General features: G+C 37.7%; 1 protein-coding gene across 2 annotated transcripts in view; it reads right to left on the bottom strand.

The window, feature by feature from the left end:
• The window catches only part of Gadl1 (glutamate decarboxylase like 1), a 163316-nt gene that overhangs the window by 36554 nt on the left and 107664 nt on the right, over positions 1–19098 (bottom strand). For both annotated transcript variants that reach the window (XM_026406172.2, XM_026406180.2), the window contains exon 14: positions 16224–16313. In XM_026406172.2, coding sequence (XP_026261957.2) covers positions 16224–16313 — 90 coding nt within the window. The remainder of the gene's footprint in view (positions 1–16223; positions 16314–19098) is intronic.

Consider the following 19098-nt stretch of genomic DNA (forward strand, 5'->3'; position numbering starts at 1 on the left):
AGTTAAGGGAATACTATTTGGAATACCATTTGGAAAGTGAAGAGTGACTTTGGTAATGTGACTCTGCTCTGAATGCATTCTCTAATTTCAGAATTGCTAATATATATGATTTTTAAAAAATTGGTATCCGGGTGGTGATGGACAGATGGCAGAGGCTCACCTGTACTAATAAAAAAGACTGTGGGTAATCATTTGATGGAGGGAGGGAGGACACAAGGCAACTGCAGCCATTCTCACTTGGGTTAGCAAAATTAAAGGCTGATTTCCTGTGCTGGACTATTCAAAAATCCATGGCTAATCAGAAATGTAAGCAATATTAATTCAAACTGGCAAAATAGGGATTAAAACTCACCACGCAGAACATAGCCCATAAAAACATTTTGCAACTCTTTTTTTTTCCATTCCAAAAAGGATACAGCACTATCAATTTTCACATAGGCATTTAATGAAGAACCTCTGAAGAGACCTTGGATATAAATTTTGAATAGTACGATTTATTTACTCATTTAATAAAGTCCCAGTCTTCCCCTAAATCTGACTGAATTTCTAACCCATTGTACATTATTGAGAGATGTTCTCTCACGGGTAGCAATGAGAATTCTGAGCATAGCCTCTAGGGAACAGGCAACCAGAGCCTATCAAAGTTCCTTACTCAGGTGCTGAGATAAAATTGACTGAAATATATTTATTGGGTTAACTATAGGCATGAACAATAAGTTTACAAAATATATGTGGGGTGTTTGACAAAACAAAAGGCTAAGTCCTCTTCCTGGCCCTCAGTGTTAGCACACACGCGCCCCCCCCACACATTTATTTTCACATTCCATTACCTATACAACATGGGGTTTTATATGTTTATTTTTACTTCATGGTGTTCTTTATTTTCTGATCTAGATAAGATTTGGTGTGTGTGCTCGCAAATGACAACTGGAAATTCAGAGTAACTGAATCTTCCATGAATAAAGATGCAGTGTAAGCATAGTTTAAGATACAGAATATGGAATCATAAAATCACATGATAAATCACATTTATATTTGATATATTCGTATTTATGTTTAATGAAGGGGTAAGCTCCCTGTCCTTACTCCGTGCCTAGCCCTTGTTTTTTACCCAATGAGTTTTGAGCCTGCACCAAATTTTACCCAGTTGAAAAGATCTATACCAAGACCACAGTGATCAAAAGGGGACTGGAATGAGATTTTTAGAGGTGTCTGTGTGCCAGGGAATGTGGAGAGAAAATGACTGTACTATACCAGCAGTTAGGTCACAAAATCACCTGGAGCACTGTCCTCACAATAGTGCACACCCTTCCCTTGGCATCACCACCAATTACGGGCAAACCCGCATTTAGTACTTTTAAAGTTAATGCTGAACAGGTGCCACCCATGAATATGCTGTGTGTCACAAGACTTTTAATGTGAAGCTGTATACATGTGCATGTGACCATGTATTACACATCTGCAGTATTTAGGGAAGATGGGGCCAGTGAGATTCTAAGAAAAGAAAGTACCTGAATGTGAGGTGCACAGATCCCAGGAATCTGAAACACCATGTGACTTGCACAGGTGAAAGGCGCGCCTCCAGGTGGGGCAAAGTCACTGTTGCCAGGTGCCTCTCCTGCCCTGCTTAGAAGCTTGCACTTGCAGAGAAAGCACTGAAAGTTCTTTAGACAATGAGATAATATGATTCTGCAGCTGATTATACATGGTCCTCTAACAGTGTGGAAAGAGAGGCCTGGGGTAGAGGCAGTGCTAGAAGCAACTGGATTAGGTGGAGATGGTTTATGGCAGTTTCTACCCTGTACTTCAATATAAGAGTCCTCAATAGGACTATGTTCAAAGTTTTCATGCAATTTTTCTGAATTGCCAATATATTAAAAAACACACAACATACGCCTGAGGTCTATTCAATAGACTGATCAAAAATCTGACAATAGAAATTTTGAAAAAGGTATTTTCATAAGCTTATGAGCCCTTTTTATTCAACATACTTTGTACCCTCTGATTTCTACCAAAAATCTTTGTGTGTACAAATATATGTATTTGTATACATATTCAACCTATATATGCAATTACATGTATATAAATGTACGTACACTTACATGTATACATATGAATATGTGAAATATTTTATAGGTAAAATGTTTTGGCAGCTTTTGACCAGAGATTTTTAAATTGTGAAGTGAAGAAATCAGAAGGTATCAGAAAATATATTTTTTAAATGGTGAAGATTTGGTTATCTATGTTTGGAAAATATAAGTTCAATAAAGTAAAAACAATTACTTTCTCATTGATTTTTTTTCCTTTGTAACAAAAAGTACCAAACTTTTATAGGGTATTCTTATTAAACTAAACTTTAAAAAGTAGGATTTAAAAATATTGTGTTCACTATTAATTTTATGATAATAGCACAGAAAATATTAATATAGTAAATATTTTACAAAGTAAATTTATACTTGGTACATAAATTTATATATCACATTTATATTTGATATATTCATATTTATGTTTAATGAAGTTACCAGAAAAGCGATTTTATGTTTACACTTTGTACCAAAAAATAATTAAAAATTAAACTGCTTTAAGCAATTTTCAAAATTTAGCTGTCTTAAATAATAACTGAGGATATGAAGGATGTAATTCTTATAGAATTATGAGAATTCAGATCCAAGGTATTTCCTCTGCTCAAACTATAAGAAGATATGCAATAGAAACTAATTTCTAAGACATGATTTGATAGATTCTCATGTTTAGACTGAAACAAATCAAACTTGGTTTTGCAACATTTCTGTCAGATTACACTTGCATGAGTCTAAGAAAAATAAAGCTGCAGTTCAGCGGCATCACACGCTGAAAACCAGCTTCTTCTGCACAAACTGAAGAAGAGACATTCAGTGTAGCTAGTTTCTTGTCTTTTCTGTAAGTTTTCGTGAAACCTTAGCCTTTAGTTATCATTTTTCTAAGACCCTGGATGAGTACTTTATTAGAAAATGTTGTAAGACGAGGATGTGACCCAAGCATCCTGAAAAGTGGGGGGCTCTCCATAGGCATTCAATATGTGTGTGTGTGTTTGTGTTTGTATGTGTGTGCATGCACACACACACACACACACACACAGATTCAAATGAGAATTCTGTCTCTCGGACCATCTATCTCTTTGTCAGTTCCCCGCCAGAGATGATTAGAAGTTTCTTCTTTGGAGTAATTTCTCATTGTCTGTTTCTCATGTCTAGTTCGTCACCATAGTTTCAACCTCCCCCACCCAAATCTTGCTATATTAGGGGCCAATTCACGGGGAGCAGATGTATCACAGCAGTTTGTGGAAAGGGTACAAACAATCAAACCTCAGTAAATATTTCCTGGGAAAGCCAAGGACTGACAGTCTATTTTGAAGTATGGTCAGACATAAAAATGCCTATATACGAAGTTGAAAGCTACAAGTGCCTTCATCAGTGTATGTGTATAAATATGTGTGTGTGTGTGTGCGTGTTTATGTGTGTAGCCTCCAGGACAACATTGCATATTAGGTAAGTATTAAAGAAGGAAGAGGTAGTAGGACAGGGAGGCAAAACACCAGGGTACAAGGGGAACACTGTGAGCAGATGCAAGAAGGCAAGAAGATCAACAATCACCCCCATCACTTTAGATTTCAGAGTTTCTGATTAGGGAGACACAACCAGTGACGTCTAGGCAAATATTCCAAAATCCCTAAATCTCTGAAATTTGAAATACTTCCAGTCCCAAGCATTTTGGGTAAAGGATATTGAAGCTGCACTGATACTTTTTAAAGAATATGTAATATTGTGGACACAATACACTGTATTTTATTTTTATGTGTTGCTGAGGATTTGAAGCCAGTGCTTCATTCTTACGAGGTGAGCGCTCTACCACTGAACCCCAGCCCCAGCACTGCACTATGAATTTATTGATGAGGAAAACTGAGGCATGGGGTGGTAAGGTGTTGTGCCAAAGGGATAAATAAGTGGAGAGACCAGGATTTGAACTTGGATTTTTTTTTCTAACTGCATATCCATGTTTTTGATAATAGTGGTATGCTGTTTTTTTCCATAGGAAGACAAGATCAGGTAACTCAGTTGACTAGAGTACAGGGGACAGGATGAGGATTAACAGGAGATAGGTGAGAGAGTTTTATTCAATGAGATCAGTCCCTAAATGGTTATGGACTCTTTCTTATGGGGCAAAGGAGAAACATGAGCGTTTACATTTAGGAGATTTATTATTGCCTCAGTGCATAAGGCACTTTGGAGAGGGACAGGAAAAGTGCCACAAAGATACTTGAGGTTCCTAAAGTCCTACAAAGGTGAAGTAATAGGATTCATAATAATGAGAGCTCATGTTTATCCAGAATTTACTCTGTCCCCGGCACTGTGCTAAGCACTTTGCTCCCATTCAATCCCCATCAAAATACTACAAAACAGATACTTTTACTTCCTTCATATTATTGATGAGAACTTTATGGAGGCACAGAAGGTTTAAGTAACTTATCCATCATGTCCATGGTCACACAGCCAATGAGTGACAAAGATATTACATTTAAATCACTAAAAATCTTAAGATCTCTTTTTAACTCAAAAAAGATACAAAGAAAGGAAAGAAAAATTGGAGGAAGGAAGGAAGGAAGGAAGGAAGAAAGAAAAGGAAAAGGTTCTAAAAGACATTTAAAATGAAAAAAATATATATCCTATTAAAGAATGCTAATTTTCAAAAGAGCCAGGAGGGTAGTTTTAGATTTGAGAACATATTATAAAGCAATACCATTTAAAATCTTTGGTTCCTGGCACAAAAACAGGAACACAGATCAATAGAACAGATTGGAAAATCCAGAAATAGAATAGTGTTTTTAAAAATGTAACACATGATAACACAAACTTCTCATAATAAAAATATCAGGAAGAATTACTTAATAAACCAAAGTGGAATAACTAGCGAATAATTTGGGGAAATAACCAGGTGATATGCGTACTTGACAAAGTAAACAAAATTATTCCCCGCATGGATTAAGGAGTTAAATACAAAAATTGAATGACAGAAAAATCAGCAGGAGATGGAATAGAATATTTATCAGATTTGTGAAAGAACAGTCACTTCAGCTTTGAAGCAGTGGAATAAATCATGAAGGGAAAGACTGACAGATTTGAATACATGAAAAATTTAAAACTTCTGTACAATGAAAAAACAGCAAGACTAAAATAAAAAGGACATTATTCTGAGGGCAGTATTTGTATTCCCCATGACAAAGAGAGCTTTAAAACCCAAACGATATATACCTTCATTCAAATGTATAAGAAAACATCAGAGCTCAAAATATAAAAGGTACAATGTGAAAAAAAATCAGTAAAAAGAGAAAAAAAAATTGTTCAGCCCATCAACAAATGCAAATACAATGTGAGTAAAGCAAACTTAACAGAATTTTTCCAGGGTTAAATGGAATTCAGTCTTTACTTCATTTTGGAGGTATTGTAACGGATATAAACTTCTTTAAAATTAGTAATGTGTAGCCATAATCAGACTCAAAATCACACTGGTTTTCATAAATCAGCAATTAAACTTTGAGCACATTACATTCTGGAATATTAAAAGCAACAAAAGATGTGACCATGAAGATGTTTATCTGCTGTTGTTTACAATGGCAAAATACGGGGTGGGGGTGGGGGAGGTCTGAGTACCCACCACTACAGGGACAGCTTGAGACACTGTGACAGGGATTGTTGGCCAGGGTGAGAGGGTTTGAGCTTTTCTGGAGTGCCATCCAATGGGATGGAGCAAGAGACAGTGATGTGGCTGGAGGGAAAAAATATGAAGGGGAAATCATGTAACCCTGTCCTTGGTCAAAGCCTGCACATGCTTATTGATGGAGGGGAGCAATATGGTAGAGGAAAAACAGTGAAACTTTGAGAAACAGAGGAAGGGAGAGAAGAATGGAGGGTGGGAGAGGGGAGAGTGGTGATGGCAGCTGGAATGAGGTCCTGAACAGAAAGTCAGCCCCAAAGGCATGTGTGGGAAAGTGGACTGTGGAGACAGGGACAGCCACCTCCAAGGAGAAGATGCAGAAAGAAAGAAAAGCACATTCAAAGTTAAGCAGGAACAATTCCATCCTTGGAGAATGTCTTCCTCAGGTGAGCCTTTCTGGGTCTGAAGACTGTGCTGCCTGACAGTCGTGATGCTGTCATTCTGTCACATTGTAACAGTATTTGTTGGGTGGGTATCTACTCCATCAGTTCTCAGCTATGAAAGGAGCAATGAGCAGAAGGGCCACCAGGGGGCAGGTTTGGCACTGGCAAAGAAACTTCAAAGATAATGAAAAAAAAGTCTTTTTTTTTCTCTTCCTTTCAGCACCGGGTCCATTCTTTATTTTGCAACAATAAATACTGCATCAAGTCCAGAGCAATTTCCTTAATGGTTGTGCTGTGGGTATGAATTTTGTTCCATAAACTCAGGTGTGCAAGAAATGTCATCATACTTTATTTCCTTTAAATAAAATTAAATCCAATCTCAAGCCTGTGTCCTACTAGGCCAGGTTGAAAGTCAACCTCTGTCATGATTATGGCTCCCATAGCACCGGGGGTCCTGCAGAGGTTACAGGCTCTTAGCCAAGGCGAACGTTTAGGTTGTTGGTGCTTCCTTGTTATCACTGAACTAGGATCTGGACCAACATGATTTCTTGGCACACTGTGGCTGTGCTGTGCCATTACCAAAGATATAGGCAAAAGTTCCAGCGTCTGGAACACAGAGATGGGGACAAGTACCTGCTCAGGACACCCAATGCAGAGAAGCTGGCATGATCCCCACCTGTACAGATCTTGTCTCCTGCTCTCCTTCAGCTCAAGGGCAATTTCTCCCCCCTCCCTTGTTCCTATCTTTTTGGCTCCTCTATGCTACATTCCCGGGTCAGCTCAGGCTTTCAGAAAAGGCAGGAAGAGGGAAGACTCTAGGCCAGGCAAGGCTTAAGAGGGGCTTCGTGCCCAGAAGCCCTGCCTCGCCCTGAGGATGGAAAAGGAGAAAACACAGGAAAGAAAATTCATCTATGTATCTTCACTGTGCTGTCACCTTTGCCACAAGGTCACAGTCCTAAAAATACCTTCTTTTGGATCTGACAGCAGGTGACAGTTTTCTCTTTCTTGCAGATGACACAGAGCTCAGGTGTCCCTCAGAGCAGGAAAACAAAGAAGTGACACACCCTCATGTCTAGGAGTGTCCAGGGTCACAGGCATGGAGACAGATAATTGAGGAATGACGATTTAGGTGAAATTTAAAAGCTGATGGAAAGCCTGAAATACCACTGCCAGATATATAAATTAAAAAAATATTTTCCAGTATTTAAAACATCAAAATCAAAAGACAGTTCACATAGTCTCTGTAACTATAGCTTCTTCTAAAAGAGAAGAACCGGCAACCAAACCCTCATTCCCATATGGCAGTCATTACCAGGAGCTGTGTAGAGATTGCTCCCTTGACTTGGGCCAGTTCTCTCCAGTTTACCACAGTCTAATCCCTATTGTATTACATCGACCTCTTCATAGATTCAACATTCCCATAGATTCAGCTTCTATAGAAATTTGGGTTTGCAACTCCTGAGTGAATAAGCTAAATGACACTATACTCAGGGACACAGTGGTAAGTGTTACATGAACATTTAATTAAGTCTCTTCATTTCCTCAATCCTCACCACTCTGTTATATTTGAAAATTCAGAATTATTTCAGTTGGACTTAATGACGTGAACAGAGTAAAGAAACTGAAGATTGAAATATGATTGATATACAAATGCTACAGACAAGGCCTACAGTACTTGGGCACAGAGCATAGTATAGTCCCACCTTGCACATGTGTAGAATGGCAGACCCAAGGGACAAAATGATGTTTGTAAGATGCAGCTGTAGCAGTGTTCCTTAGCCTCATTTCCATCACTGTGACGGAGGGTGCTCGTGGATTGGCCACTCACGACTGAACCACTGTTCAGTGGGCATGAGCCCAAGAGGCCACCTACAAGGAAACCCTTCTTTAAAGAAAGGGCCTCAGATCACCATGAGATCAGCCTCAGACAGCTTCCTTCTGCTCAATTTTAATTTTCAACAGATGAGCCAAGCTGAGAACTTCTCCCCCAGTAATTAGAATAGTCCAACAGAAGCAAAAGAGAGAAGGCTATTAAACTCAGGAGAGAAAATATATAAAAGAAAGAAAAAAAAAATATTTTTTAAATAAGGACATCTGTACTTGACTATTTCCTGAAGAATTAAGTCATTACTCATGAAAAAAATCTTCTGTGTTTGTAAATATTTAAAGGTCAAAAAGCAATACAATGAAGCAAGTAAATAAATATGTGAATTAATACTAACAACAAAATAAAACGTATATTGTCTGTGTGTTGAAAGATGCTGTTAAATACAATAGAAAACTTGCTGTGAATTTTCCCCGTTGTAAATGCATAATCGATAAGAATTTTGCTGGAATGTTTTTGTTGTTGTTGTTGTTATTGTTTGTTTGTTTGGTTGAAATTTTATAAATTCATTGGAGTAGCTACTTAGACTGTGACTAAACACTAGGGAATAAAGATGAGCATAAAAGCCACAAAACACTGGGAGTACCCCTGTTCCTCAGCCAAAGAGACACCCCAGCTTCTCCAGCTGATTTACAAAGGCCACTCTCATGTGGGAAGAGCCTTGTGCATGCAAGGCAAGCACTCGACCAATTGAGCTATATCCCCAGCCCATGGCTCTTGGACCTTTAAATGCAGAATGACACCTGAACAAAACTGATAATAACTACCATGTCTGACAAGCTATGCACAGTCATATCTCTACCTGAGACACTACTCAAAAGAGAGGTATTTCATCTCAGGTCTTAATAGCATGGGAAAAAAGTACAGTACTTGCAATATGTAGGAAATTCACTGTTTAGGCATTTTTGAAATCATATCCCAGACACCAGCAGAACAAGTCACATCCAGAAACTCTTGATTTAAATGGAACTTCTAGATTAGACTCTCCTTAAATATGAAATTTGAAGCAATGTCAGCTTAAAAATGAGGTCTATCCACTAAAAAGCTGAGGATTTTTGAAGACTATATTATTAATTATATGTCAAAAAAAGTTAAAAGACCTATTTTTTTTAATTATTATTTTTAAGCTCCTCCATACTTTTAGATAAACATGGCTTTTTCAGTACATAATCCAAAAATGAGAGATTGGACATACCATTATCACAGATGATGATTAAAAACAAATCAGAATCGGAATTCTCAATCAGAATCAGAAGCTCTCGAAATTTTTATGAACCACATGTATACACACCAGCAATATGCAGAGACACACCAAAGAGAGCAGAAAGCATTATACATGTCAGAGAGGAGAGAGGAGTCCAGACATTGAAAGTGAAAAAGAATAATCAGGAAATGAATGGAGCAAGACAAGGGACATTGACATCCTGCCTACAATCCCAAGAAGTGGCTGTTTGTACATCTGTGAGGCTTCTATAGAGGCAATGACCATGCCCAGATCATGTAGTCTTGTCTTCAAGAACTGTCAATCAAAAGCCTGTCAGTAACAATACAAAATTCTCTCTAAAGCTATCTGGAATATAATATCAAGCTATATTATTAAACAAGCAATAAAACAACAAACCCATCTAGTGGATTCTAAAAGATTTATTCTTCCTTTACTGTGGAGGAGAAAGTAGCCTATAATAAATGACCAGCATTAGTTACAAATCTGCACGTCAGCAGATTTTTTTTTTTTTTAAAAAAAGGTTCAAATGACCATGCAAGAATAAAAAATGACAGCTTGTTAAGTACTTTCAAGAGTAAGTTTTCTTGGTATAAAGTAGAATTATTTATGAAACGCCAACAAAAGAGGAAATCTGCCTCCAAACATTGACTAATGGTGAAGCAAAACAAACTAATAGAATTTTCAGTTACATCTGTGGAGCTTATGCATCCAATTTATCTTTACATTCCATTCCAGCATCCGCATCCTCAAGATCTGATCACTGTGGACCAGCTTCGGAAGAAACAATCTTGCACAAACTTATTTTAGGCTGTGGCTTTAGCATGTAAAGTACAGCTCTATTTCGATGCCTGAAGCTTTGAGGGATTCCTAGGAAACCAGGAGATCTCACTGTGAACCATCAGAGCCATGACCCTGAAGTTGAAACCAGTGCAGATGGTGCACACATTGTGGTAAATGAGGTAAAAGTAGAGGCAGAGACAGACACAGAGGTAGAGACAGAGATAGAAACAGACGTAGAGGGAGAAGGGGGATGGAGAGAGAGATTCATGCAGAGAAAGTATGGAGGTCAAGATCAAAAGAGAAGAAGAGAAAAGGGATGTCAACTATATGTTATAGCTGGGGAAATACATGAGAAAAAAATAATAGTAAGCATATTGATTGAATATTGTTTAATCATGGTCTCCAAAGTAGACCATCTCCTGTGTTTCTAGGAGAAAAGATGAGAATGTCTTTTAAAAATTAAAAATCTCAAACTTACACATAAAAAACTTTGTGTGTATTTTTTAAATGCACATACTGTGTTTATAAAGTAATACATGTAGACAAATATAAAAGAAAAGGCACAGTTGTTCTTTAACTACTAGCTAGCTTCTGCTTAAAATAAAACTTATGGCTTTCTGGGTCAATAATTGTACACTTCTACAGTATTATTAGTATTTTGTTACTATTTTCAAAAAAGTAATATAAATTAATTGTAGAAAATTAGGAAGTTGCATAAAAATTTTAAAAGAAAAAGCAATATAAATTTGTCTTTAAAATATTTTGATGTCTGTTATCTGCCCTTAATCCAAGCACAGAGTATTTTATATGTATTTATTTTATTTTATTTTTTTTTCTTTTATTTTTTAATATTTATTTTCTAGTTCTCGGCGGACACAACATCTTTGTTGGTATGTGGTGCTGAGGATCGAACCCGGGCCGCACGCATGCCAGGCGAGCGCGCTACCGCTTGAGCCACATCCCCAGCCCCTTATATGTATTTATGTATTATGTATATATGCACATAATTTTCCAAATTGGTATCATACTATATTGGCTGATTTATAACTTGTTTTTTTTTCCCAGCAATGATATATTATGACTATATTGCTGTGGAATGGAATACCAATTGTCTGAACACTATAAATTTGTGTATAAATTCTTTATTAAAATTTAAGCAATTCCCTATAGCTGAATATTTAGTTACTTCTAAAATTTAGCTATTTTAAATAATAGCTATGAACTTCTGAGTAGCTTTTCACCCCTCACAATTCTATAACTATTCAAAGGAATAAATTTGTAGAAGTGGAATTTTTGGAAGAAAAATATATGCAAAATCAAAGCATGTAATGTGTTTTATAAAGTTATTCTTTAAAATAAAAGGTACAAAGTTATGTGCCCATAGGTAGCGTATAGGAATCCACTGAGACTTTCATCAACCATAAGAAGTACAGTTATTTGCCAATTTAATTAGTGAAAGGTATCATGACCTAGTTCCTAATGTGTTTCCTCATTTTAGACAAATCAGTGAAACTTCTCTGGTCATTTACTTAGTACAGGGATCTCAATACTAGAAGTGACATTAGACTGAGTTAGGAATGTACCTTAGGACCACTATGGGGGCTTTGGATGCCAAGCAGAGGTGACTAGATTTTATTATGTGGACCAGTTGTTCTCAAGGGATAGTAACTACACTTGTAAGCAGTATCTTGAAAATAGGTGCAAATATTTTTTATTTTCATGATGTTTGGGGATTACTATTGGAATTCAGTGAGTGGAGATCAGATTCTCCAGCTGCCCTCAATGTGTAGGGCAACCTTGAGCAGCAAAGAACTGGCCCAGGACTTGCCCAGCTTTCAAATGTTCTACTGAAAATGCAGGAGATGAAAACCCTGATTATAATCATTCAAGCCCTTCAGATAACTCTGTTTTCCATGCAATGTCAAATACTCTGTATCTATTTTTTTTAAACCACTGTTTTCTACTACCACATAAAGCAGTGGGAAATGTATTTTCTTCAGAGTTTTATTAAGATCTGTATACCATTTTTAAAAATATTTAATATCTTACCTTTGTTTATTTAGTTTTTTTTAATGTGATGCTGGGGATTGAGCCCAGTGCCTCATGCATGCTAGGCAAGTCCTCTACCACTGAGCCACAACCCCAGCCCTATGCACCATTTTTGAAAATTATATTACCATTACCACACCACACCTTTCTTGTTATTTGCATCACCAACATCACCCACTTACAACAGGTTGCATTTGTGTATGGTTTACACTCACTAATTCTAAGAATATGTACAAGAATCTTATTACTTCTACATGTCTTGTGATATTGTCATACTCAAATACTGATGTGATGAAAAGCATTCTTATTATAAATGGATTTCTCCTTTATACTGCATAATAGGTCTTATACAGTATTTATGAAATTATGTATATAAGTAAACCATATTTTCTATTGGTTTCATCTTAGGAGGGTAAAGAGAACATTACTTACTATGAAGAGTGGTCATTGGGTCTGACAGGTTTAAAAATGGCTGCTTCAAAGAATGAGGAGCAATTCAGAGTCCTCCAGCAGGAGAGTGAAGATAAAGCAAAGGTTCAGGTAGGAAAAGGATGACTTTATGGTAGCCGTGGTGGCACACACCTGTAATCCCACTGACTGGGGAGGCGAAGGAAGGAGGATAACGAGTTCAAAGCCAGCCTCAGCAAAAGCAAGGCACTAAGCAATGCAGTGAGCCCTGTCTCTAAATAAAATACAAAATAGGGCTAGGAATATGGCTCACTGGCTGAGTGCTCCTGAGTTCAATCCATAGAACCAAAAAAAAAAAAAAAAAAAGGAATGACTATGACATTTGCCATAAAATGGATCCGGAGACTATCAAGTTAAGAGAAATAAGGTAATTCCAAAAAACCTAAGGTTGAATGTTCTTTTTGATATGTGGATGCTAAAATACAACAAGGGGAGGAGGGGAAGAATAGAAGTTCAACTGCTTATGCAAAGGGGAGTGGGCAGAGGGGAGGGGGACAGGAATAGGAAAGACAGTGAACGAGTCCGACATATCTTTCCTGTGTACATAGATAAATATACCACAGTGAATCTCCACATCATGTTCAACCACAAGACTGGGATCCTAATTAAAATAAGATATACTCCATGTTTGTATGAATAAGTCAAATTGTACTCCACTGTCATTTATAACTAAAAAGAACAAAAATTTAAAAATTAAAAGAAAATGAACTGGAGAAAACATGGCAGGAGGCAAAGGGACCAGAAAAGAGGCAAATACAATCTAAACAGGGAACTAATGAAGATCTAGGATATCATAATGCCTAAAAGAATCAGAAAGAAACACATTCAGAGAGGACATCTTAAGAAGAGAAGTCACTGGAATTCAGGGCTTGAATATCCTTCAATATAGTGTCACAGAGTAACTGTCAAGGTATCAGATGCAGAGTGACTGATCTCAAAAACAGTCACATATGTGCACACATATTCATAAACACACACACCCATTTATGTACACCAACACTCCAAACTCAAACTCATTATCAAATAATCCCTCCCCCCTTCTCCTGCCAGAGGGAAGACTTATCACAACCAGTGATTCCGAAATCTGACAGCACAACCTGACACTAGTGTGAATCTAAGGGGCAAAGCCTTATTGGGTTTATTTATTTGTTTGTGATTCTCCATCCAAAGTAAATCCTGAAATAAATTTCAAGTGTGCATTAAGTGCACTGCAGGTTATAGATCACATACTTGTACTACAGTAAGCAGAAAACCATAGAGATCGACAATAGATATAGATACCTCACATCCACATTGCCACATTCATGCATATGAACCCACACAGAGAAAGACAATAATAGGAAACTAAGAACCTGAGGAACAACAATAATTTGTGTGCATCATACCTTGTTATTAATCAAAAGCATCCATGAGGATTAAAATTATATAATATTAGATCAGACAATAGGAAAAGATGGTTTAAAATGGCAGAAAAGTATTTCCAAAATGGAAAGATGGATAGGAACCATAAGAAGATTGGGTATTAACCACATAAGAGAAGAGATAAAAGAGAATGTCTCAATTCATGTTTGATCTCCAATTAAGTTTAAAAAGTATATAATATTTTGAATTCTCTCATTTCAAATCATTTCAATTCCAAATGTTCTGAAAATAGAAAGTAACATAATGAGTGAAAAATATCCCCCGGTACAATGAAATGATCTGCTCATTTTCATCCTTACCTGTGCAATACTACTGAGTCAGCAAAACACAAAAAACACACTGTCCATTTGCTTTCTTAGAAATCAAAAAATTATTTCTAGTTTAGTGAGAAAGATGGCAATCATATCTTTCTCATCTGGAAGCAGTTTCTCTCCCCACCCTGTCAAAAATCACCAGTCGCATTCTATCAAAGTGAAAAATGTGCCTCTAAACCTCACCATTAAATTCTCACATTGTCCAGTTCCTGCTTCTTTTTATGGATTACTTACCATCTGAAATGTATTCTTGAGCACTTTCCTGTTTGTGCTGTGTGACAAAAATACAAGACAAATCCCGAGGACTATGCTAACCACCTGAAATGGATAGTGAAGTGCTTGTCTAGGCCCAGACACAGGTAACAACAGCCACCTCTCCCCATTTTTGCTGCCTGACCTCAGGTTTGATAATAGGTGGAATATGTATTAGTCATCTACTATGTCCTAGTGCAGGAGGTGTAATGCATCATGAGGAAACAGAAAATGACCTGCAGCAGGTAAGACTAGAGATGGACATGGCTGAAAGGCAAGGCAAGATATTCTTTCTCTTAATGTCAGGGCAAAAATTCCAAGCTCTTTATATTGGAAGAGAAAGCCCCATAACCCTGCTGCTCTCCTCCTCTCCCATCACTTCTCCTATGCACCCCTGTGGTGTTGAACCCCATCCTCCCCACCTGAACCTCTGGGTCTTTGTGCTGTGGTTCTTCTGGGCATGAATGCCTTTACAATTGTTCTTTGTCTAGCATCCATGTGTTGTCTAAGACACAGCTCTAGGGATGCACGCTGAGGAAGATGTTCTTTCCACTTTGACTGCAAACAGAGTTTATCTCCATTTACTGGTTGTCTCTTTACTCATTCCCTCCTTGAACATGAACTTCTCAAGGGCAGAGACAAAGTTCTTTGATGTTTGTATCTCCAGAGCATAACCCAGTGAGCACTCAGTCAATGTGCACTGTTGCCTGACAGATAAGTCTGTCCTTTCCTTCAAAGGGCATGTAGGAGGGCTATCACTATAAAAGTTATTAAAATAATTATTGTTTTCTCCACTGAGGAGAGGAAGCAGATTGCAAGTCAGAGCCTTTTACTAACCAAGGGCATGGAGTCTCCTGCGTGGCTTGGGAGGGAAGACACAGGGATAAGGGATGGTTTAGGTTTAATGGTACCAAACCATCTTGAGTTCTGATGCTACAACATCCCTATGGGAACTCTCAAATTCACTTTCAGCATACATTATGTTCATACTGCAGCAGGGTGGGATCAAGTAGTCCTGGCTCATGAGACTTCAAAGTTCTTGGATTCTGGATTACAGGCACGACAGGCAAGGTGTGGATGAGATACAGCCCGCCCTGGAGTCTGGGCTTCTCCCCATTCTAGATTTTCAGTTTTCAACAGCTGGGCTTGGAGACACTTTTAAGCACATTCTGTTGGGTCATTAACTGAAAACCATTCCTGGAATTTCTTTCATTTTCTTCCTGGGAGCCTCTTGGGTATAATGCACAGGACTTAATTGGTGAAGAGGACAAATGCTTAGAAAGGATGTCAGATTGAGACTTCTAACATTATTTCCAACTGAAGGGATGCAGCAATCACTGAGATGCTCCCGCAGAGCTGAGACCAGGAGCTGTTCATCACACAACTTTCACCTTTGTCTTGTTTGTTACCAGACCACATTTTCTGAAGTTCCGTGGGAAACAGAACTTCTAACTAATTCTCCACTCATCTTGCAAACAGCACAATTTTGTTTTGAATTTGAGTATGTACCTCAAGTGTTGTTGATTTGTTAGATGGAATCATTTGAAAAGTTGTTATTTTCTAATACAGTAGGAGCCACCTCTTGGAATCTTCAAGAGGCCACAACAAGTACAGAATTATCTATAGCATCAACCGACATGAGCATTGAGTTTATCTCATTAGAAAGAAAAAAATATAATTTCCTGATTACTTACCAAATGGAGTTTTTCCCAGAATTCTGGTCCTTCTTCCATCTCTCTAAGGCTTGGTGGAATGTACCAAAAGCAGATATTGGCATATTCAGGCTGAGGATTAAGAAAATTTGAAAGTTTCCTTATTACCCTAAGATTTATTTTAGAATACAACAAACAAATACTTCTTAAATTCTTAGGTCATCCCTTTTTAGAGTTATCTTGTGTGTATAACTTTGATAATAAGTCAGAATCTTATAGAGTAGACATCCATTCTGACTAATTTCTAAGAATAGCCTATTGGTAAACCTTTTTCCCCATGTTTGCACCTAGGAGATTCTCTTACATAAAAGTGGGTATAGATCACGAACTTGGAGCTAACTCAAAGGAGTGCTGACCATCAATCAGTGCCTGATAGACAGACATATGCTCAGGACCTTCCTTTTCAACAGTGATCCTTAAGTTATTTTTTTTCACCACTATATCCTTTCAAAATTTCTTTTGGCAGCGAAAATTGGCCTTTTGTTACTAGCTGTACCTGATAAATACAAAAGCCCCTGTGAATTGATAGCAGTGTGACATACTTGGGCTTCACTATCCAGCACTGCCGCAACCCTAGCCAATATTACTAAGGATAAAAAGGAGAAGGCAAAGGGGGAGGACAAAGAGGAGGAGGAGAAAGAAGGAGGAGGTAACAATGACGATGATATCGCCTTGACTCCTGGTTCTCAAACTTCAGTAAAAATGTGAATAAACCAGGGTCTTATTGAGGCTAAAGAGCTGACATCTTCTACAGTGGGTACTATGTGATCTTTGTTTGGGAAAATGGTATGAACTATGGGCTCTAGTTCAGTTACCTTTCCCACTAGCCTGTGTTCCTATCAGACATGATTTGGTTAAACACTGGATGATGTTCCAGAATAGGCTTCAACCCAGCCATTATCACAAACAATGCTTTGTCCTCACTAAACCATATAACAAGAGCCATGACAAAGGCAATCGCAATAACCAGGTGATCTGAGACATTATGTTGGGTATTCACACATTGGACACCTGGGAAATTATATTCGGGAAAGAATACTCTTCATTTGAGGCTTATCACTGACAGTATTTGAAAGGACTTTCATTGTTCCATGACAAATACAGTTTGCAGATAACCAGTGTGAGGATAGTTCTCAATAACCATCAGAATTATGCATGAATGTCAGTACAGAGCACAAAGATCAAGCAAACAACTATCATCTCATATCTTAAGATCAAGACTGATATCACATAGCACTCTGATTTTAGTGGATGTTAAGGCACAAGTGAGTGCTCGGGAACATTTCCAGCTTAACAAGAACATTGATCTGATCATCCTTTCATCTTCAAAATTTTTAACATTCCTATTGGATATGACAAAAACTAGAGTTACAAATCTTCAAAATATAGAGTAGTTAAAATGAAGTACTATGTAATTGAATTCAATTTCCACAAACATTTATCACGAGACTACAATACATTTTTAAGGTCTGCATAATTTACAATTGGATTTCTGATTTATAATTGATTTGGTTACTTTCAGCTAGAATGCATTGGGCTTCCGACTTCTTTGATCACTTAATGTGAATAAATGTTTCCAAATAAAGTAAGTATGATTAGAAAGTAAAAGAAAAATATAGTTAACCGTTACTAGATTCTAGGACTTTATGTCTGTATATCAAAGAGGACTTTTCCCCCAGATGCCATTTATGTCAGCTATAAATGTATTGCCTTTCAGTTCCAAATCCACCCTCTCTTGGTGTCCTGCAGTAATGGAGGTGGAGGGTGCTGGAGGTACACTGGAGAAGGAAGTGGGTATGTCTTCCTGGTTTGATATGCAAACTTCATTGGCCTCCTGAGGAGTCTGTGGTTGTTTTTAGCAGCAAACAGCTCCAGGTGCATTCTCCCCTCAAAAGACATCAGAGCCAACTGGCATGAATGGTATTTCCTGTCATATGTCCCTCAGGTAATTTAATGGAGGAGTGACACCAGCCAAGCATCTGGCTGGCATGACTTCTCTAGTCACCCAGTGGGTAGCCTGCAAGGAGCTCCAAGTGATGGCACCTCTTTGGAGATGGCTTCTCTCAGTACTCCAAAGGGTGGTGTCTAGCAAATCCTGCCAGTGTTACATGATGTCAGTGAACTTCTCTGAGATCTTGTGCACTATTGGTGACACCTCTCCAAAAAGGCCTGGATCTTTGTCTGGGAGAGGGTAGACAGAATACCTCTTCCTCAGGTGCTCTGTTTGGGTCCTAGGAGTGGTGGATGCTCCCTATATCAGTATTCTTGTTCTGTTTGTTTGTCTTTGTGGTGCTGGGGATTGAACTAAGGGACTTGTATATGCTAGGCAAACACTATCCACTGAACTACATGCCCAGCCCCGACTCCTGTACATTTTTAATTTCTCTTTCTTTCCTATGAGACAATTCCTCATGACTGTAATTCTATGTTAATAATCCCCCATCTCTCTCTCCCTCTCTTTGCTATATATATATATATATATATATATATATATATATATATCCTTGCCACTTGAAATTATTGGGCAGTTTTGTTCTTCTAAGTAGACCCTGATTAGCATATCATTAACTATATTCATTTGATCTTCTTTATTTTCATGAGAATGTTATAAAATATTTTATAACAACTTGATTTGGTACAAAAGATGCTATATTTCAGGCCTAAACCTTGTAAATATATTCCCTTTAGTAAGTTTCTGTTTAGATATTTTGATAGTGACATTTATATGATTCCTTTTGCCCATTCTCTTTTAGAATGGGATGATTTCAGTGCTAAAGACATTTGAAAACCTGTAAAGCTCTTTTGACACTTCATTTCTTTGGAAGAAATTTGATGCTCCATTTGGTGGAATACCTTC

The sequence above is a fragment of the Urocitellus parryii genome, chromosome 3, assembly GCF_045843805.1.
Source record: "Urocitellus parryii isolate mUroPar1 chromosome 3, mUroPar1.hap1, whole genome shotgun sequence".
Lineage (NCBI taxonomy): Eukaryota > Metazoa > Chordata > Mammalia > Rodentia > Sciuridae > Urocitellus > Urocitellus parryii.